The 19,406-nt window shown below is 65.8% G+C and overlaps 3 protein-coding genes across 3 annotated transcripts; 1 reads left to right on the top strand and 2 right to left on the bottom strand.

The window, feature by feature from the left end:
• Window positions 1-516: 516 nt before the first annotated feature.
• MRPL54 (mitochondrial ribosomal protein L54) lies at window positions 517-1,691 on the bottom strand. The gene is made up of 3 exons (XM_050910663.1): window positions 1,606-1,691; window positions 1,081-1,237; window positions 517-769 (listed from the first exon to the last, which is right to left on the bottom strand). The coding sequence occupies exons 1-3, from the start codon at window positions 1,679-1,681 to the stop codon at window positions 637-639; spliced, it is 366 nt and encodes a 121-aa protein (XP_050766620.1). The 5' UTR covers window positions 1,682-1,691; the 3' UTR covers window positions 517-636.
• Window positions 1,692-1,955: 264 nt separating this feature from the next.
• On the top strand, window positions 1,956-9,485 carry APBA3 (amyloid beta precursor protein binding family A member 3). Its single transcript, XM_050910701.1, has 10 exons — window positions 1,956-3,160; window positions 3,612-3,651; window positions 4,112-4,257; window positions 4,417-4,503; window positions 5,095-5,253; window positions 5,613-5,792; window positions 6,010-6,222; window positions 6,852-6,971; window positions 7,808-7,948; window positions 8,101-9,485. Exons 1-10 carry the CDS (start codon window positions 2,030-2,032, stop codon window positions 8,170-8,172), a joined length of 2,289 nt encoding a protein of 762 aa, XP_050766658.1. The 5' UTR covers window positions 1,956-2,029; the 3' UTR covers window positions 8,173-9,485.
• A 107-nt stretch (window positions 9,486-9,592) lies between these two features.
• TJP3 (tight junction protein 3) lies at window positions 9,593-17,195 on the bottom strand. The gene is made up of 19 exons (XM_050910553.1): window positions 17,133-17,195; window positions 16,923-17,047; window positions 16,609-16,711; window positions 15,966-16,419; window positions 15,558-15,661; window positions 14,397-14,559; window positions 14,218-14,308; window positions 13,914-13,978; window positions 13,657-13,735; window positions 13,358-13,514; window positions 12,849-12,957; window positions 12,163-12,382; window positions 11,635-11,831; window positions 11,321-11,416; window positions 10,941-11,011; window positions 10,513-10,824; window positions 10,160-10,384; window positions 9,871-9,914; window positions 9,593-9,692 (listed from the first exon to the last, which is right to left on the bottom strand). Exons 1-19 carry the CDS (start codon window positions 17,178-17,180, stop codon window positions 9,593-9,595), a joined length of 2,763 nt encoding a protein of 920 aa, XP_050766510.1. The 5' UTR covers window positions 17,181-17,195.
• Window positions 17,196-19,406: the final 2,211 nt, after the last annotated feature.

The following is a 19,406-nucleotide window of genomic DNA, read 5'->3' as shown; positions in this document are numbered from 1 at the left end:
TCACCACACAGCCCAGCCAAGCCGGGATCCCGGCGTCCCAGTCGCTGCCGCTCCCCTGCTGCCAGAGGAGAAAGCGAGAGCGCGGCGCGGTGGTGGCACTGCGAGGGGCCATCGTGTCCCCCCTCACCTCACCCGCTGCCCCCGCAGCACCGCCAGAGCCTGGCCCCAGTCCTCCCACCCCCAGGAGCACAGGCTGCTCAGTGCCCAAAGCTCCCCCCGGCCAGGGGACACAGCGACACCAGTGGAGTCATTCCCCACCCCAAACCCACCACACCCCCCGCCGTGGGGCCCTGAAGCCCCAGCCGTTGCAGTGCAGACTGTGACAGAGCAGGGAGCAGGACCCATTTGGCAGTGTAGGCTCCCTCTACGAGCCAAAAACTTGAGCTTCTGTTTTAGCAAACACACCAAGAATTTGTGGCCTGCGTTGTCTCAGCCCCTCACCAGCCCCCAGCACAAGGGGGGACCCGCACCGAGCTTGCCGAGGGCCTGCGTTTGCCACAGCCTCCGTCACAGGTATCAGCCTCACCAGCGATTTATTACTCGTTTACAGCAAGAAGAGACCGAAAGCCGGAGCTGGTCCCGACGCCACGCACACCGGCACTCAGGGCGGCCCCCGCGCCCCGAGCTCTGCAGCACCTACAGCTTCTTGCCCTTCTTCAGCCTGTTGCGGTGCCACGTGTTGTACTTCCGCAGGCGCCTCCAATACTCGATCGAGTCGGGGTCCAGCTCCTCCAGCTTCTTGGGGGGCCCGAGGTGGATCTTAAAGAGCCTGGGGGCGAATGCAGAGGATGTGAGGCTGCGGCAGGGAGGGCAAAGGGACAAGCACGGGACAGAGCGATGGAAGTGCGTGACCAGGACGTGTGGATCCCTCACCCACCACATCCACAGCGCAGCCTGCTCTCCTCCCCTGGCCCTCAGGGAAGGTCTCTGGGCTGCAGAGCAGCAGTTTTCCTCCTCCCAGAACAGCTCCCCGTCTCTCCTACACTCATCTGGGCCTCCGGGCTGGCACCTCTATAGGGACGGGCACCCCAGGAGGGACCCCCCTTCTGCAGACAGCAAGGGGAGCTGGGCACCACCCACCAGTCGGGGTACTCGGAGTCGGGCTTGAGGGCCACCTCCGGGCCGTCCTTGAAGTAATTGACCCCCATGGCGTAGGTGGTGAGCATGGCGGGGTCTGTGCACACCTCCGGCCCCTTCAGCCCCTCCTTCGGCACGTTCTTGCCCTTGGATTTCATAGCTGCGGGGACAAGGGTACGGTCAAGACAGGGGATGTGACAGGGGGACAGAGATGGAGGCAGGGGAACGGACGGGGGCTCAGGCAGAGCAGGGGACGGGAACAGGGCCTCCGCGGGGTGCAGCAGCACCGGGGACGGCAACGAGGGCCGGGGCAGCAGACGAGGGGCACGGGGTGGCGCAGGGTGTGAGGAAGGGAGCGGGGGACAGGGGACGCCGGGCAGGGGCGAGGTCCCGGCAGGAGGGGACAAGGCTGCCACGGTGGAGGGCCCGCGGGCCGCGGGGTCGGGACACGGGGGGGACACACGGCCGAGGGCGGGGGGTGAGGGCCGCGGGACGGGCCCGGGGCCGGGGCCGCGGGACGAGGCTCACCCGGCTTCTTGGCGTAGCCGCGGGCCAGGCCGGGCATCGCCACCCGCGCCGCCCGCAGCAGCACCCGGGCGGCCATGCTGGGCCGCCGCGGGGCACGCCGGGAAGGGGCGGGGCGGAGACGGACCGCGCATGCGCGGCGGCGGCGCCCGGAAGCGGCGGCGGCGCTGGCGGGACCGTCCCTTCCCCGGGCCGGCGGCGCCGGCAGCGAGTGAGCCCGCACGGACCGGACCAGCCCCGGCCAGCGCGGCCCCGGGCCCGGCCACCCGCCCGCCTAGAGGGGAGAGCCGGCGCCGGCTGGGTTGGCCCTGGCCCCCCCCGGCCCCTCCGGGCCCCCCGGGCCCGCCCGCCTCCGCAGCCCCCGAGTCCCTCTCCCCGCCTTCCCCGCCCAGGGCGGCCCCCCCGTGCTGCGGGCCGGAGCGACGCCATGGAGAGCAGCATGGATTTCCAGGCGGCTGCGCCCTCCGCCCCTGATCTCGGCAGCGAGGAGGCCCCGGAGCCGCCGGCCATGGACACCGAGGAGGGGCCTGCGGGGCGGCCTGGCGCCCCTGGGCTCCCTGCGGGTGACGGGCAGCCGGAGGGGCCCCCCTTCGTCACCCTGCTCCCTGGCTGCGGCTCCGGGCAGGACCTGCCTGTCCCCGAGGGTCAGCGGCGGGGACCGGGGCCCAGCTCGGGGCCTGCTTCAGCCTCGGACCTCAAAGGAGGTGGGGGCGGACAAACTGAGCTTTGCCGGGACTTGGGAAGAGAGATGGAAGAGGAGGCGGTGACCGCGGGGCCGCAGGGCTCTGCCGACTGGAAACCCGGTGCCAGGAGCACCCCTCGGGACGCAGGACACCCCCGAGCCCCCAGCAGTGGCGACTCGACGGGCATGGAGCTGGACGAGGCCCCCGAGGGCGGCGGCCACCCCGGCAGGGCCAAGTGGGCCAAGGATGCAGAGGACGAAACCTCAGAGATCCAGGGCCTGCTGGCCCAGCTCGAGACCCTCGACCCCAACCTCTGTGACCACTCGTCTGCCTCAGAGCGGGGCCCGCTGCCCTCCTCGAGTGCTGGCACAGCTCCTCTGGCAGGCAAGCAGGCCCGGCAGAGCTACGGCGAGTGCCAGGGCAAGTGCCGGCCATGCCCGCTGCACGTGGCCATGGGCCGGGGCCTGGAGACACAGCCCTGCTGCGCCCAGCACTCGGCCTGCTCCCGGCCCTGCCACGGCCTGCTCTTTGCTGAGGCCGACCGGGAGGACTTGCTGAGCCTCCTGTGCTATGAGGGGGGGCTGCCGGACGCCAGCGTCGAGACACCCTTGGCCCGGTCCAACGTCCTGGCCGGGACCAACCTGGAGATGCTGCAGGCTGGGGAGGAACTGGCCGCTGTGGAGAAGCCTGAAGGGCTGGGGAGGCCAGAGAGCTCGGAGGAAGGACCTTCCGGCAGCTGGTATTATGGAGAGGGGCTCTGCGAGGTTGACTCCACCTGCGAGGGCAATCGGGACGGTTCCCCGGAGCCAGCCTGGGTGGCCTTGCCTCCTGCTCCAGCCCTGGAGGCAGAGCAGCCACCCCAAGGCGGCGTGACCGTGAGTGCATTGCGCACGGGCTGCGGTGGTGCGGCAGCGAGCCAGGACGTGCCCCTTGGCTCTGCTCCCTTGTGGGGTTTTGGGTGGGGGCAGAGGGGAGCCAGGGATATCTTTTCCTCAGGTCTTACAGGGCCTCATGCTGCTGGGGTGCTCAGACAAGACTCTCGGTACTGGCTTTGGCTCCTGCTGCCCTGAATGCAGGGGGATACTTGCATGGCTGTCTGATCTGTGCATGCCCCGGGGAAGAGGCTGGTGGGTCCGAACAGCCCCCCGGCCCCAGGACCCTGCACCACCCCCCTGGCCCCAGGGCCCTGTGCCGTGCCCCCATCCAGCCTCAGGACGCTGTGCCCCTCACTGTTCTGGTGCTCCAGGGCAGCCTGGCCGCAGGGCGGGCAGGCTGAATCCCTGGGATCCCAACCAGGGCCTCACCTGCTCTCTCGTTGCTTTGCAGAACAGGGAACCCCCGTCCTCCTGCCCGGCCTTCAAAGAGGGTGAGTTGCTTCTATACTCGAGCAGCAGAAGCACCCAGAAATCCTGACCCACCACCGCCTTCTGCTCTGACCCCAAATGCGGGGTGGCCAGGGGTCCCAGCCGGGGAGGGGGCACCCGGTCCTGTGCCCACGCAGGGTGGGATCCTGGCTGCAGACTCTGGGCGGCTCGTTTGATCCCAGCTCGCCCTTCGCTGAGCAAATGGGGGTGCTTCAGGGATCAGGGAAGGGGGGATGCTCCGGCTTGGGAAGGGAGAAAGATGGATGCCAGGGTGTGCCCGAGGGAAGGGGGAAGCAGCCCTGGGGTCAGAGTTGGTCCCCCAGTGATGCCAGGAGCCCGTCTCCCCAGCGCTGAGCTGCTTTGCCATGTGTAGGAATGCAGCTAACGGGCAGTAGGAGTTGGTACCCCCAGTTTTCAGAGGTGGGGGGACCAGCCCCTCCTTAGTCCCTCCCGATGCCTCAGTTCCAGGCCCGTGCGACCCGGAGGATCTGCTGGACGGTGTGATTTTTGGGGCAAAGTACCTGGGCTCCACGCAGCTGGTCTCGGAGAGGAACCCCCCGACCAGCGTCCGCATGGCACAGGCGCAGGAGGCGGTGGACAGGATCAAGGTGCAGGAGGGTAGGGGGGCATGGCTGCCGCCAGCCTGGCCCCTCGTGGGCGTGGGGCAGCGCTCAGGACCTGCCCAGGGGGACCTCCAGGCTGTGGGGCAGGGACCCAGAGGAGTCCTGGCAGCAGCAGTGACCTCTCCTGGGCTCTGCGTTCTGCAGGCACCGGAGGGGGAGTCCCAGCCCATGACGGAGGTGGATCTGTTTGTCTCCACGCAGAGGATCAAGGTGCTCACGGCTGACACGCAGGTGAGCGGGGAATGGGAGCACCTGCATAGCTTTGGGGCTGCTGAAACCTTCCTGTTTGGCCTTGGGATCTCTGCTTTGCACCCACGCCAGTGGGGTCGTGCCCAAGGATGGCCTACGGGTGAGGACACGCGTCTGGGAGGAGACGTCACCCTGCAGCCGTCCCACGCAGGCGTGTCGTGTCCCTCAGCTCTCTGCATGGCTGCACGAGGCTTCTCGTGCAAACTGCGCCTCGCGGGAGCTGCTGGGTTCCCAGACCAAGCTCCAGGGAACCTAGGCTTGAAATTTCTGTAGCTCTTTGCCTCAGGATTAGTGTCTCCTTCATAGTAGGAGGGAAGAGCTGTCTTGTCCCCCAGCAGCACCCAGAGACATGGATGAGTCCTTGATTGAAGGAGCTGTTTGTACCTTTTAGCGTAGACATGGTTTCTGCCCAGCATGTGCAGAGCTGCATCCATTTGAGCTGCGTCCCGGCACAGTGGCGTTTGAACCCAAACCCTTCCTGCTTGTGGCAGTGCCTGGCTGGCTCGCGGGCTGCCCACGGGGTCCATCGGGCTGGGGAGGGCTGAACGTCTCTGCCCGTGTCCCCCTTGCCAGGAGGCCATGATGGATCACTCCCTCCAGACCATCTCCTACATCGCCGACATCGGCTCCCTCGTGGTGCTCATGGCACGCCGGAAGCTGCCTCGGCGGTCGGAGGTGGCGGAGGAAAAGCGGCTCTACAAGATGATCTGCCACGTCTTCTACTCGGCTGACGTGAGGCGACACGCGAGTCCCTCAGGAGGGCAGGGTGGTGTTGGGGTCCTGGGCCCCGTCCCGGTGTAACGACCGGGTGCTCTGGGTCTCCGTGCTGGGGGCTCCCAGTGAGCACATAGAGGGGGAAGGAGCCCAGCCTGAGCACCTCTGCGACATAGAGGGGCCCAGCGAGGAAAGGGGGGAGGACTGGCACCGTAAAGGGCCCTATTCCGGCAGGGAAGGAGCCAGGATGCCCTGGAGCTCCCAGGACACAGTGCCTGTGCTGGGCATTGCAGGGCGCTGCCGGCTGCTGGCTCCAGTTTGGCCATGAGTCCGTTGGCCCTGAGCCATGGGCACAAACAGCCCCTCTCTTTCCCCAGGCCCAGATCATCGCTCAGGCCATCGGGCAGGCCTTCGGTGTGGCCTACCAGCGCTTCCTGGAGGCCAACAGCATCGATCCGAGCGAGCTGAGCCCTCGCCAGTACAGCCGTGCCCTCGAGGACCAGGAGCACTACAATGCGGAGCTGACCCACTTCTCCCGGCAGGAGAACTGCAAGGACGTAAGAGCTGCTTTGGAGGGGCGGGAACAGTGCGGGGTACCCGCTGGCACCTCCGTGTCATCCCTTCCACAGCTCCCTGAGCAGCTGAGGTGCTCCCTACAAAACTGGGCCCCATCCCAGCTGGCTGTGAGCCCAGGACACCCGTGCTGGAGCTGGGACGTGTGCCCCGTGACTCTGGTGACCGTAACCCATCTGTGCCCCCCCTGCCCCCCGCCAGGTCTGCATCCGGAAGCAGAAGGGGGAGATCCTGGGCATCGCCATCGTGGAGTCGGGCTGGGGCTCCATCCTGCCCACAGTGGTCATCGCCAACCTGATGCACGGGGGCCCCGCGGAGAGATCGGGCGAGCTGAGCATCGGAGACCGCCTCATGTCCGTCAACGGGACGAGCCTGGTGGGGCTGCCCCTCACCACCTGCCAGAGCATCATCCGGGTGAGCTGGGGCCGCGCGCCGCGGTGGGCTCCTGCCTCCACCCTGGCAGGAGGGCGAGTGCTGGCAGAGACGGGGACCGGCCTGAACGCGTCTGGGAGCGTCTGTAATGCCGGGCTTCCCCCCGGTGCTCCCGGCTTGGGGGTGGATGGGTGGTAGGAGGCTGTGGGGGCGGAGGGGGCAGGAGTGTGGGGGCTATACCTGTCCTGTGGGCTGCGACAGTCCCTGCTCTCAGTGCTTGGGTGGAAGGGATGTGACAAGGCAGGGACAAAGCTGGGGAATAAACTTGCTGTGGCAGGGTGCGGGCAGGGCCCTGCCCGAGGAGGAGGGTGGGTGAAGAGGCAGGCACCTGTCCTGGAGGGAACCTGTTGCATCTTCTACCTCCCGGGCAGGAAGGAGCCGAAAGCAAGGACAGTGTGGCCACAGGGGCACAGTGGGACATCTTGGACTGGATTTATAAGTCCTTCTCCCTGAATTTGAGCATGGCAGTATCCCTGTGTGTGCCTCAGTTTCCCCATTGAAAACAGGTTGCTAATCCTCAGCCCTCCCCTGAGCAACATGGCTGTGTCACCCCTCTCAACCACGCCGAATAGCTCTCCAAAGTCTGACAAAAGCCCCATCCCATCTTCCAGGAGCTGAAGCACCAGACAGAGGTGATGCTGAACATCGTGCACTGTCCCCCTGTCACCACAGCTGTCATCCGGCGCCCCGACTCCAAGTACCAGCTCGGCTTCTGTGTTGAGAACGGCGTGGTGAGTGCCCGCGGGGACAGGAGCGGAGCCAGGCCGGGGTCAGCAGAGAGCTTCAGCCACCCGTCTGCCAGAGGGACACACGGTTCTGGCTGTGTCCGCATGGACGAGCGCACAGCTCCGGCACTCCTTGTGCCTGCCAGGGCTGCGGTTTCACAGGGCTCTGCTGTGCCACAGCAAAAGGCTCTTCGTAGCTCTCCTGCAGCACCGGCCGTTGGATCTGTCTCCCTGGTGCTCCTTAGCTGTTTGCTTTCGGGGTGGTGGTTTCTTCCTGGCTTTCTTGGCGTGACCTTAGTGACATTTGTTGCTGTCCCCAGTGCCCCAGCCGCTCCCTGCTCTGGGCTCCACGGTGGCTGTGTTGGAAAGGCAGAGAGGAGCATTTCCAGGAGCAGCGGGAGTTGATGGGGTGGGCGGGCGGTGGAGGGGGTGGCAACGGCTGCATCATGCACCGACTGATGCTCCCAATAGCATTGGGGACGCGGTTACCCCACAGGCGCGCCGGAGCTGCTGCCCCAGGGAGAAGCTCTGGCTCTGCAGCCCAGGCTCGATGGGAGCACGAGGGTTCGATGGGTGGGTGGGGGGAGCTGAGCTCTCCGTCAGCCGGGGGAACAAAAGCCTGTGGACCGCCCTTGCCTTCCAACTCGGCACATCGCTCCGGTGGCAACAATGCAAAGGGACATCCCTGCCCTCGCTGCACACCCATGGGCTGGAGGAGACAGCACCCGCATCCAGAGCTTTTGCCAGGAGCCCGCACGGATGAGAGGGTTTGGGGTGGTGGTTGCGCATGGCCCTGGGCTGTGGTCACAGCTCTGATCTTACCAGCGCTCCCCGCTCCCCAGATCTGCAGCCTGATGCGTGGGGGCATCGCAGAGAGAGGTGGCGTCCGCGTGGGGCACCGCATCATCGAGATCAACGGGCAGAGCGTGGTGGCAACGCCCCACGAGAAGATCATCCAGATCCTCACGCAGGCGGTCAGCGAGGTGAGCCGGGCCTGGGCTGGGTGACGGCCAGGGCCCCCGTGCCGCAGGGCAGCTGCGGCTGCACGCGGAGCAGGCTGGGCTCAGAGTTTTTCACTAGCACCCTCCAGCCCGGGCTTTGGCATCTCCCAGCTGATCTGTGCATCTCTGCCTAGGTCCACATCAAGACCATGCCGGCCTCCACGTACCGCTTGCTGACCGGGCAGGAGCAGCCCATCTTCCTCTGAGCCGCTGGCCGTGCCCGGCTGTCGCTGCACGTGCCGGGGGCCGGGCAGGAGCAAGCCCGGGGCTGCGAGGGCTGGACAGGCTCTGCCTCCTGCCCCAGCGCCCTCATTGGAGCCCTCTGGTCCCCAGCAGGGCCTAATCCTGCACCTCTTTGGTTTTACTCAGGACACAGTGGGAGACTCTGGGGGCCCGATACCCAGCTCGAGCAGTGTCAGGGCCTATGGTGCCACGGTTTGGGCATCTCCTCCCCCTCCATGCAACCCTCCCTGCCTCACAGTGCCTGCACAGTGCCTGTCCCGCTGCTTCACAGGGTCCCTCGCCTTGGCCTGGTGCTGGCAGGAGGAGAGGGGACCTCGTGTGAAAGGTCAGTCCATCCAGTCACCACAGATAGTGCTTTTACACTCACCGACGGTGCCTTTCCCCATGTGGGGATGGTGCTGGAAGCACAGTTCCAGGGCTCGCCCTAGCACCACCCCAGAGCAGCACTGACCCTGCACACCAGTGTGTGGGTGCATGCTGGCACCCCCAAGGGAGAGCTGGCGGCTCCCAGACTCAGCCTTAAGGGCAGCAGCACCCTTGGCACCCACTCCTCCTCCCTGGCTTTGGCAGGGGCCTGTCGGGCGTGCAAACGAACTCCCCGTTAGACCTGTTGCACTGAGCTGGGAATCTACCTCTGCTTTTCCCTGGTGCTGCCTTTAACCGCTCTGCACACAGAGCCCGGCTCCAGCCCGCCAGGACACTGGGTCGCAGCCCTCGGGGCTGTCCCTCAGCGCAGCGAAAGGGAACACAACACTGCCCAGTCCCACATCCCGGGGAGCTTGGGGTCATGAGCCCCAAGGACCAGCCCCTGGTGCTGTGTGTTTTCATGAGTGGGTCTCTGGGCCCCTCCAGCTGAGGCAGCGCTGACCTGACTTTGCCTGTGTGCGTGGTTGATGTAAAAATAAAAGTTTTGGGGAAGGTGGGAAGGCTGCGTTTCAGGAGCCCTGGCCGGGCTGCAGCAGAGAAGGCTGAGCTCTGGGGGCTGCACCCTGAGCCTGCTGCGGTGCCAGACGTTGGCACAACCCAAGCCTGATCCCACACCGATGCCTCTTGAGGCAGGCAGGGCGTCTGGCCGCGGAGGTGCCTGGGTCCCAGCAAGCGTGGCTTTCCCCTGCGCGCTGCCGCCCAGCACGCACGGAAACAGCCCGTCCTGATGAAAACATCCCTTTTATTCCAGCAGCAGAGGCCGTGGCCAAAAGGGGGAAGGAGGCACTTGGTGGTGCTGGGTGGTGAGGGGTACAGCAGGATTAGGCCCACCCCAGCCTGGCCGCGGGGTGCTGTGTGGCACTGCCTGGACTGTCACGTGGACCCGGTGGCGTGGAGCTGCGGCAGGGCTGGCCCAAGGGACCTGGCTGCCCAGTGGGACAGAGGCCAGAGGTGCTGCTACACGTCTGTAGCTGGGCCCCACTCGTAGCCTTCGTCCTGGTCTGAGTCGTCCCTGGCCCGTGTGAACCTCTTCCTCACGGCGTCATGCTCGTATTCCCTGGGGGACGAGAAGCAGCGGTGATGCCTCTGCCCCCTCCCCGATCAGGACGGGTGGCAGAGACAGGCCCCTGCTGCGCAGGGTCAGGCCAGGAGCTGGCACCCATGGCTCTGCAGGCCCTTCCCCAGCCCCAGGGCTGGCTGCTTTAACCCCCGGTTGGCCCCGGTGCGCAGCGTACCTGATGCTGTCGTAGCGCTGGCCCTGCTGCTGCTGCTCGGTCGCCTGTGAAAGACCAGAGAGATGGGGGGGGTCAGAGGTAGGGGCAGGATTTGTGCCCCAGCGTGGGGCTGGGCTGCATTCCCCCGTGGGGAACCAGAGCTGGGCCTGGATGCGCAGCTGGACCCTGCAGCAGCTAGAGGTGACACCCTGCCTGTGCCACAGGGGATAAGGATTAGCCCCCATAGCCGGGCACTGTGCCACCCCCCGTCTGCCCCACCAGCCCCTCATACCAGTATGGGTGGACTCACCTGCTCGCTCAGGCTGTGGCTTGGGGACATCTGCGCTGGCTCGGAGGAGCGGGCCAGCCCGGGCTGGTCATAGGCGTCCTCAGCCTCGCCGTCGGTGTAGGCGCCCGCCTCGCCATCTGTATCGTCGTAGTCGCTGTTGGCGTGACTGTCGCAGGTCAGGTAGCCCGAGGCCGCCGCGCTTGGTGGGTTCAGCAGGTCCAGACTGTCCTCCAGTGCCATATCTGCCTGCGGGGTGGGGATGACAGAGACCTGGGACCCCAGATGGAGGGGGGGGACGGGTGCGTGGCCCCGTCACCTGCCTGGCTGCAGCCCCAGCAGGCCGACCCTTGCTGCAGGGCTCCCATGCCCCGTACCTGCTCCGCCGCCGTCCAAACAGGCTGGCTCTGCTGCGTCCTGATGATGTCCTTGATCGCCTCGTACCAGGTGTTGCTGCTGCCGCTGAGGCTGATGGTGGCAGTGAAGAGGTGGCTGCAGTACTTCTTCATCTTGTTGGCCTGGGCGTAGAGGCGCCGGGAGCTCTTCCTGGAGTCGGGCGCCAGCCACTGGCGCATGGCCTTGATGCCCTGCCGGCTCTCAGGCTCACAAAACACCACCACCGGGTAGTACTGCACGTAGTTGAGACGCTCCACAGCCGAGGGCGTGATGTCCAACAAGGCATGCTTGTCCTGGGGCAGGGCACGGCCATCAGCCACGCTGGGGACAGGGACAGGGGACGGAGGCCGTGGGCTCCCCCCCAGGCCCTGGCCCACCCGGCTCCAAGGACACGGGAAAGGTCTCTCACCTTTTCTGCGATCTGCTGCACTGAGTCCAACTTGATGACCTTGGACGATGCCCCGTCTCGGGGCACGCTCACTGCAGGACACGGAGGTGTGGAGTGAGAGGGGCTGGGGGAGATGTGGCATCTCCGGCAGCCCCAGGCTGGGTCTGGCCGTGCCCAGCCCCGGGGCTGTGTCCCTCAAGGGAGGGACACATCTGGGGTGTGGCTGGTATCGTGATGCACGGGGAGAGGGTGAATGAGTCCAGGAGGGTGTTGGGGTGTCACGGGGAGGGGGCAATGAGGCAGGATCGGGACAGAGCCACACGTAAAGACCTCCCACAGGTCCTAGACGCTGAGGGTCTGGCTGCTGGATACAACTTCCCCCGGGCATGGGGGGCACTTACGGGCAATCTCGAACAGGTCGGGCAGCTCCGTGCTCAGCTTCTGCATGGCAATGTCTGCGATGGGGCCAAGGATCACCACCGGCCGCTTGAAGCTGGCTGTGGGGAGAAGACAGACCGGCTCAGGGAGGCTGGGGGCAAGGGCAGAGCTCACAGCACCCAGGCGTCCAGTCCCGCTCCTCAAGGTGCCTGTGGGCCTGGGACTCACCCCGCTCCTCCCAGGAGAGCGGAGCCTACTAGCACCCGCAGCGGGGCAGCCCCAGGACCAGTGTCCCTTGGGTGGGTCTGGGCGATGGGGCCACAGCCCTGGTGCCCACCTTCCTTCAGGACCACCCTCTCGTACGGCGGGTAGCGGCCCTGCTTTGTGAGGGCAGACAGGTCCTCCCGGCTCTTCCGCAGCATCTTCTTGGCTCCCCGCAGGCCCCGCAGCTTCCAAAACTCGGCCCGTGCCCCAGAGGAGTTGGCACCAGACGTGGCTTTCAGCACCGACTCCAGGCTGGCGATCTGCTCGGCCCTGGGACGGGAAAGGGCTCAGGACCTGGAACCTCTGGATTTACCCCCCCACTTTGTCTCTCTGGACTCTGGGGCAGCAGAAGCTGGCATCCCTGCTCGGTGGCACGGCCAGATGAGGCTGTGGTAGCCTCTTCCCTCCAGGACCTTGGACAACCAGAGCGTCAACTGCCCCATCACCCCTGAGAAGGGATTTCACCGGCTCACACTTCCCACCGCTGCTCCACCAGCCCTTGCCCTGCCTCTTACTGGGCCCACCATCCATGTCCCCATCTCACTGGGGAGCCATCCCCCAGCTCTGCTCATCTTGGGGCCATTCCTGGCTCCATCCCTACCTGCTCCGGTTGGGGATGATGCCCTTATCCTGCTCCTTCAGGTCCCTGCCCATGCGCACAGCCAGCCAGCTCCCCAGCCTGCCCCGGTACATGGTGTCCAGCACGTGGAAGACATCCCCACGGACGAAGCTGAGCCCCGACGGCGTGTCCTTCTCGAAGTCAAAGTGCGTCCGGATGTAGAATGAGTCGCCCACATTGGACGAGATCATCTTCCTGTAAACTGGAGGCCAGGGTGAGAGGGACCATCAGGGGAAGAGGTGGCTGAGGAGGAAGATGTTGGAGAGGAAGGTGCTAGAGGGATTTGGGAAGGAGCTAGGCTGGCCGGGAGCCTCCACAGTAGCCCTTGCTGCTAAGGAGGGCTTTGGGGACGCCTTTTCCTCCCATGGCTCTCTCAGGCCTGCTGGGGACAGCAGGACCTGACCCCGCAGCACACACTGGCCTCTCCAGGCTGAGCCACGGTGCCAGAAAGCCTCCACGCTCCAGGACGCCAAGGCACAAACAGGGTCAGGATGGTCTGGTCCCCTCCCATCACCTCTGGGGAGGAGGAGGAGGAGGGGGGTGCGGGGAAGAAGGACCACCCTGCGGGGGCAGAAAGGACCATGGCAAGTCCAGCAGCTCTGATGCTTGCTCAGAAGAGACAGAGGATGGAGAGGCACAAGCCCAGGATAAGTCCGGTCGTCACTCACTGTCCTGCTTGCTCTGGGTCCACAGTGTGATGTCCTCGCCCGGCGGCAGGCTCATGAGATACTCCACGGCCTCCTCGCGGGTCAGGTTCTGGAAACTGGTGTCGTTCACCTGCCACGGAAAAGCACTTAGACGCGGCCCCGTCGGCGGGACAGGGCACGGGTACCCGCGGGGATCCCACGGACAGCAGTGCCCAGGGCAGGGTGGGAGAGGGAACTGGTCCTTGTCCCCCAAGTGCCTGCCACAACCCCTAGTAACCCTGGGGAGGGCCTCTGGGCCAGCTGAGGTGGTGCCTGGACCCCGTTGGGTGTTAGCATGGTGCCAGAGACAGGACCGTCCCCTCGGGCAGTGCCCGCAGAGCCAGCCCGATGGGTACAGGCCATGGGCACCAGCACTGACCCAAAATGATGCCCAGCAGGAGAAATCCAAACCCCAGGGAGGTACCAGACCCAAGAGGGATGGGGCCAGTCCAGGTGCAGCAGTGTTCGGAGCAATTCCCAGCCCTGGGTACCTGCAGGATCTGGTCCCCTTCCTGGATGCCCTGACTGTCAGCCGGGCTTCCCTCCTGCACGCTTGACACGAAGATGCCCACGTCGTTCCCGCCGGCCAGCCGTAGCCCGACGCTCTTGGCCTTCACGAAGTGCACGACCCTGGCGTCGGCGCTGTACCTGCCACGGGGGAAGCCGTAGTCAGGCCGGCAGTGACATGCTGGGGACAGCACAGGGAGTCACCTGCCCTGTGACCCCAACCCTGTGCCATAGCAGCTCCCCGTCTCCCTCAGCCGTTCCCCACCGCCTCTCACAGACGTACCCGTCCTTGCAGGCAGCTCGGGCAGCGGGGCTGGCACGGGGGCCGTGGCAGCCATCCCCCTCCACAGCTTCCAGCAGGTCTGCAGGGAAGGAGGGCTGCTCCAGGAGGCGGCAGTGGCTGCGCCATTGCTGGGGCAGCCGAGGCACCAGGGAGACCTGGCGCAGCTCTGCCAGGGGGGTTCAGACAGCGGAGACACGCAGGAGCCCGGAGCCCACTCAGTGCCCTTAGCTCCCCCGGCCTGATCTGAGCTCACTCACCAGGGCCCCGAGCATTGTCAACGATCGTGTCGGCCGCAGGGTCCCTGTTCGATCGTCTCCTCTCCCTGGAACAAAGTTGGGGCAGGATTTAGGCAGGTCACGGAGGCAGGCGCTGGATGGGCACAGGCAGGCAGTGCCAAGTGGGCAGCGGGGACAGCGGAGCAAGCTGGGGACTAAAGGGCAGTCCCACCTCCAGGGTGAACTGGCTCCAGGATGGAGGAGAACCAGCCCCTCCAGACAGGCAGAGAACCCAGGGGGATCTGACAGGGGACAGAGGGGCTCATAGGGACAGAGCGGGGCTTACGGTGGTGAACTCATCCTGGCAGCAGCTGGAGATCGTGGGGAGGTCTCAGGGGATGGCGGATGGGACAGTTCAGAGTCGATGTCAGAGATATCTGCAGCAACAGGAGGGAAGACACATTAGTGACCATCCAGTCCCTGTGCTGTGTATTTGGCCCCCGGCCCCGTCACCGTGTCCCTCACCATCCATCCGGGAGCTGTCGCTCTGGCTGTCGTCTATGTCAGGGATGTTGACCAGGAACTGCCGGTGGTCCCGGAGGATAAGCAGGGTCAGGGTCCCCTCCGTCTGCTCAATGAGCTGCTGGGTGTCAGCCAGGGACATGTCCTTGCTGGCCACCCCATTGATCTGGAGGGGGCAGAGCAGGAGGCCTCAGGGAGCTCGCTCCCGGGAAAGCCACCCCCGGGAAAGCCCCGCTCAAATGGGATGCTCCGACTGCCGCCTTCCTGGTCCCTTCCCAGCCCCTCCAGCCTGGCCCCAGCTCCCACAGCTTCGCCTGTCCTGGGCCCCGTCCCCGTTCCTGGCTGCCTCCCAGTGGGACATCATCCTGCACGGAGGAAACAAATTAGCGCAGCTAATTAACTCCCACCTTTAGCTGCAGGGGGCCCTGCACGGAGGCAGGAGCTGCAGAGATCTGCCCAGATGCCTGAAGCTCAGTTTTACTTTGACCTTGGCCCAGCGCTGTCCTTCCACGCACTGGACTGGTGCTGGGGAGTCAGGCGCCAAGCGGACCGTGGGGCTGTGATCTCCCCGAGGTGCAGCAGCTCTTCCCATCGGATTGCTGGGATGAAATCCCTCCTGTTTGCCCCAGAGTCGCTTTGACCCCAGTTCCCAGCAGCCACAGGTCTGCCTGGCCCGTGTGTTCAAACAAAGCATCTCCCTCCCTCTATTTCCTCCTCCCCAAATACTTTAAGCATCGTTTCACCTGACATACCCTGAACACCTGAGCTCCTCGGGCCGACTGCCACCCCGGCGGGGACACGCACACACGGCAGGGGACCGTGCACCGTGGGGACAGCGGGGCGGACGCGATCCTGCTGTGGCAGCGGGACAAGCCAGCATCCCTGGTTGAACGCCGCAGGGCTGCCTCAACCAGCCAGCCTCGGCATCGCGGGGAGCTGGTCCCTGAGAGCCCCCGCAGGGTCCCTGGTGACGGCTGGGGAGCTGGGGCAGGGTGCGGGCACCAGACGGAGCTGCCTCCAGCCAAGCTGCCATCCTTTGCAGGCAGCTGAGAGAAATACGCTCTTGGCTTGTCCCCTGCGGTGACACTAGCCAGGGATCAGCCACCCAAAGAGGGGGAGATGAGATCCCCAGCAAGTGCTGTGCACCCCGTGGGCCCCCTGTACCTTCAGGATGAGGTCTCCCTCCTGCAAGGAGCTGCCCTTCGCTGCCAGCCCGCTCTCCACTATGTGCTTGATGAAGAGCTGACTTCCCAGCTTCAGGCCGTACTCTGCACCAGAGAGAGCCCACGACAGTGCCAGAGCCAGGCAGATTCAGGACCCCCTCGAGGTTCCCCCTCGCCACCATCCCCACAAGCCCGCCCCGGCTCCCCTTGGGGCGTTAGCATGGCCCAAAGCTGAGCTCTGTAACCCCCGGCCGAGGCCAGGGTTTGGTGCACCCAGCACGGCATGCACTGCCCCCTCGCCACATGCCAGACCCTGGCCCCAACCCTGCCATCGCCTCCTCCCCAGGGGGATGCACGGCCACAAATCAGGCGACAAGACCCAGGGGCAGAGGGAGCGGGAGGGCCTCACCTTCATTCTGCTTCTGCTTCACTAGGACCGACGTGATGGGCTTCGTTGGCACGTCCTGGCGCGGCAGCCGCTTGAAGCCCGACACCAGGGCCAGCCCGTTGGTGTCCCCTTCATGGCCGAAGCCGTTGGTGGAGCGGTGCTGGCTGTAGCCCCTCCGATCTGAGCCGCTGCCGGGGCTCTGCCTCCAGTGGCTGCTGTCCTGGCTTCGCCTCCGGCTCCGGGACACTGGCTTGTGGTGGCGGCGGTCATCCCGGTGGTGGCCAGAGCTCCTCTCGCTGGATGAGTCTCCGTCGTAGCCCTGGCTGTGGTCCAGGTCATCCCGGGAGCGGTGCAGGGCTGGATCCGCACCGTGTGACCCATAGTCCTCATCCGAGTCATAGCGCCGGGGCGCAGTGGGGGACTCGGGGCTGCTCTTGCTCGCGGGGAGGTGGACTTTCTTTGGCCTTTTCACTGTCTGCAGGTGGAAAGCGAGAAGGAGAGGATGGTAGGTGCAGCCGTCTCTGCCAGGAGATGTTTCTACAGCAATTTCCAAGCCCCGAATGGGAACCCCGGGATGTGTGGGATAGGGGAGCTGGGATGGGGACAGGCATGGTGCAGTCCCGTGCACAACGCCAGCCCCTGTCCTGCCGCAGGGCACACTCACAATGTTGGCGATCTTGCCGCAGGTTTTAAGTGTCTGGATGGCGAAGGAGGACAAGACATTCTCCATGGAAAGGCCGTTCACCATTACGATCTGATCCTTCCTCCTGGGGGGGAAAATGCAGCCATGGCTCTGCCCCAGGCGCATCCCCCAGCCGGGGGAGCTGGTGAGGTGGCGGGGGCTGCCCCAGGGGACCCCATCCCAGCCGGGCACGGTGGCAGCGGTGCTGGCCCTATCCCAGCAGGAGCGATTCGCTGCCCTTCCCATCCCCGCTGGCAGCGAGCACCCCGCATGTCCCCACGTCCCCGCGCACTCACTGGAGCCGGCCCACCGCCGGTCCCCCTGACACCACATCCGAAATGACCACTGCTGTGTCCCCGGTCACCCTGTTGGGACGGTCCCGGCCTCCGGAGACAGCGAAGCCAAAGCCCCTTTGAGGGTCCTAGCAGGGACAGGCAGAGAGGGGTCAGGCAGAGTCGGCCCCACAGACCCTCTCCCCTCCCGTGGCCACCCTGGGCCGTGCTCACCTTGCTCAGCGTCACCGTGTGCTGCTCCCAGATCACCATCTCCTCCATGGTGGCCACCCGCCAACGCAAGCGAGGGAGGGCGACCGCGGCAGCCGGCCGGTGCGGCAGCCCCTGCCTGGCAGCTGGGGGCGCGGACTGGCTCCGACTCCTCTTTGCAGCCGCTGGCCCCTTCCTCAATCCCACTTCAGGCTGCAACGAAGAGCAGAAGCAAAGCTGAGCCGCAGGCACCAGGGACTGCGAGGGTGTAGGGGCTAGAGCCCCCCGCCATGCCCGGGCACCCACCAGGGACACTGGGACTCGCAGCTGTGTCACATCCCGGCTAACCCCACGTGGGAGCTGGCTCCAAAACCCAGAGCTGCCTCCGTGCAGCGTGAAATCACCCCCTCAGGAGGTCCATCTCCATCCCCTCGGACGCGTGTCCATGGAAGGGGAGGTTTTACACAGGGCAAGCAGGTCAGGACCCATCTCCATGGCTGGGACCACCTGTCCACGCCATCCTCGTGGTCCCTCTCCCCTCCCTCCTCCCAGGAGCCGGCAGACCCCGGGGCACTGCTTTGAATGCTGCGTCAGTGCCCTCCCACCCGCCTGCTCTGGGTTCCGGCACAACAGCGGAGCCAGCAGCTCTGCCAACCGCTTCACAAGCACCAGTGCTCCAGCTTCACCCTTTGGTTTCCTTGGGTTTTCCCCAAATCCAATGTTTTCCACCTGGGACAGATGAGACTGATTGACAGGGTGATGTCCTGTCCGGGCTGAAACACCTGGGGTGGGCCCGGGGATCCCCTCCACCGGCTCCTGGCTCCCCGGAGGAAACGTCGCCATGAACCCGGAGAGAAGCGGGATCCCTGCGTGGGGTGGGGGACAGCGGGCTCAGAGCCTCCTGTGACTTCCCATGGGGTGGGACAGAAAGGAGCCAGTTTGATCAGGGACTCAAAGGGTCCGGGTTTATCCGTGCCATTGCACATGCCAAGGAAACCCCGGTGAGACCATCAAGTGATTCTCCAGGGCGATGGGGACAGGAAAGCCAACAGCCCAGTGTGATGCCACCACCACCGCCAGGTCCTCACCCCTCCACCGGCGCAGGGACCGGGGAGGACAGACCCACACCCATTGCCTGCCCGCGCCAGCCCCGAGCCCACAGCCGGAGGGAGGTGAAACGCTGCCCTCTCCCCAGCCGGGCTGCCCCCGGACAACGTGTCCCGCTCCTGCCCCAGGCACCCCGGGGCTGCCAGGGCCCATCCCAGTCCCACGCACGGCACGGCACAGGCACGGCATGGCTACAGCCAAGGCACAGGCACGGACATGGCCCATCACGGGCACAATAGGCCGTGGCCACGCCGGCACTGCCGGGTCTGGTGTAGGGCACCCTTGTGCCGCCATCAAGGATTGGCCAGCAGCTCGGCTGGGGGAGATCTCCCCAGTGCTGATTGGCCGGCAGCTGAGGCATGGGCAGTATCCCCCAGCACTGATTGGCTGGAAGCTCTGCCATGGCAGGACCCCAAGATCCAGTTGGCCGATCACTCTGTCACCACAGGTCTCTCCGGGCACCGATTGCTCGGCTGCTCTGCCATAGTAGATCTCTCAGATCTCTCATTGGCCAACAGCTCTGCTGTGGCACGTCTTTGGATTCTGACTGGCTGATCTCTGTACTGTAACAAGTCTGTCCAGGATCTGATTGGCTAATGGCTCTGCCATGGCAGATCTCCTGGAGCTCTGATTGGCCAATGCCTCTGCCGTGGCAGCAGCCCCCAGTTCTGGCCGTGCTGGCCCTGCTGCCCGAGCACCCTGTCCCATGGCACCCGCACAGCCCTGTGGTGCCCGAGGGCTCTGGGACGGCCGTGCCGGGGGCCGTGCTGGCTCCCCAACGCAGCTCAGCCACCCTTGAGCCCAGCCGGGGCCCCCCCACATCGGCGCCACGGGAAGCTGGAAACCTCCACAGCCCCTCTGGGAATCGGCCACGGAGCAGCTTCGGCAGAACCAGGGAGCATCAGAGACGAGCGCTGACGCCCCGTGGGCAATGCCGTAGGCAATGCCGAGCAGGGATCCCACGGGGAAGCTGGGGCCGGTGGTGGGCAGCCAGCCCTGGGGTAAGCGCGGCGGCTCAGCCCCAGCATGGGGGCTTTCCGTGGGCAGCCCCCAGCCGGAGCCGCGCCAAAGCAGCCAGCTGGGCCCCCAAAATGAGACCCAGCTCACAGCAGCCCCGGGGAGGGACGGTGTAATCATTCACCCGGGCCTCAGAAATAGCCCCAGCCGGCTGGGCTGCAAGCCGGTGAGCAC

This window comes from Gymnogyps californianus, chromosome 24 (genome assembly GCF_018139145.2).
Source record: "Gymnogyps californianus isolate 813 chromosome 24, ASM1813914v2, whole genome shotgun sequence".
NCBI classification, from domain to species: Eukaryota; Metazoa; Chordata; class Aves; order Accipitriformes; family Cathartidae; genus Gymnogyps; species Gymnogyps californianus.
The sequence above is the reverse complement of the archived record's forward strand: the minus strand, read 5'-3'. Positions and strand labels throughout refer to the sequence as shown.

What these genes read in the sequence shown, in the direction of transcription:
- MRPL54 (XM_050910663.1), bottom strand. Translation starts at nt 1,681, where the DNA reads ATGGCCGCCCGGGTGCTGCTGCGGGCGGCGCGGGTGGCGATGCCCGGC. An exon ending in CGGCTACGCCAAGAAGCCGG is followed by an intron (nt 1,238 to 1,605) that starts GTGAGCCTCGTC and finishes TTGTCCCCGCAG; the next exon opens with CTATGAAATCCAAGGGCAAG. An exon ending in GACTCCGAGTACCCCGACTG is followed by an intron (nt 770 to 1,080) that starts GTGGGTGGTGCC and finishes ATTCGCCCCCAG; the next exon opens with GCTCTTTAAGATCCACCTCG.
- TJP3 (XM_050910553.1), bottom strand. Translation starts at nt 17,180, where the DNA reads ATGGAGGAGATGGTGATCTGGGAGCAGCACACGGTGACGCTGAGCAAG. An exon ending in AAGGGGACCAGATCCTGCAG is followed by an intron (nt 12,958 to 13,357) that starts GTACCCAGGGCT and finishes TTTCCGTGGCAG; the next exon opens with GTGAACGACACCAGTTTCCA. An exon ending in GACCCAGAGCAAGCAGGACA is followed by an intron (nt 12,383 to 12,848) that starts GTGAGTGACGAC and finishes CCTGGCCTCCAG; the next exon opens with TTTACAGGAAGATGATCTCG.
- APBA3 (XM_050910701.1), top strand. Translation starts at nt 2,030, where the DNA reads ATGGAGAGCAGCATGGATTTCCAGGCGGCTGCGCCCTCCGCCCCTGAT. An exon ending in CCTGCCAGAGCATCATCCGG is followed by an intron (nt 6,223 to 6,851) that starts GTGAGCTGGGGC and finishes CCCATCTTCCAG; the next exon opens with GAGCTGAAGCACCAGACAGA. An exon ending in TCTGTGTTGAGAACGGCGTG is followed by an intron (nt 6,972 to 7,807) that starts GTGAGTGCCCGC and finishes CCCGCTCCCCAG; the next exon opens with ATCTGCAGCCTGATGCGTGG.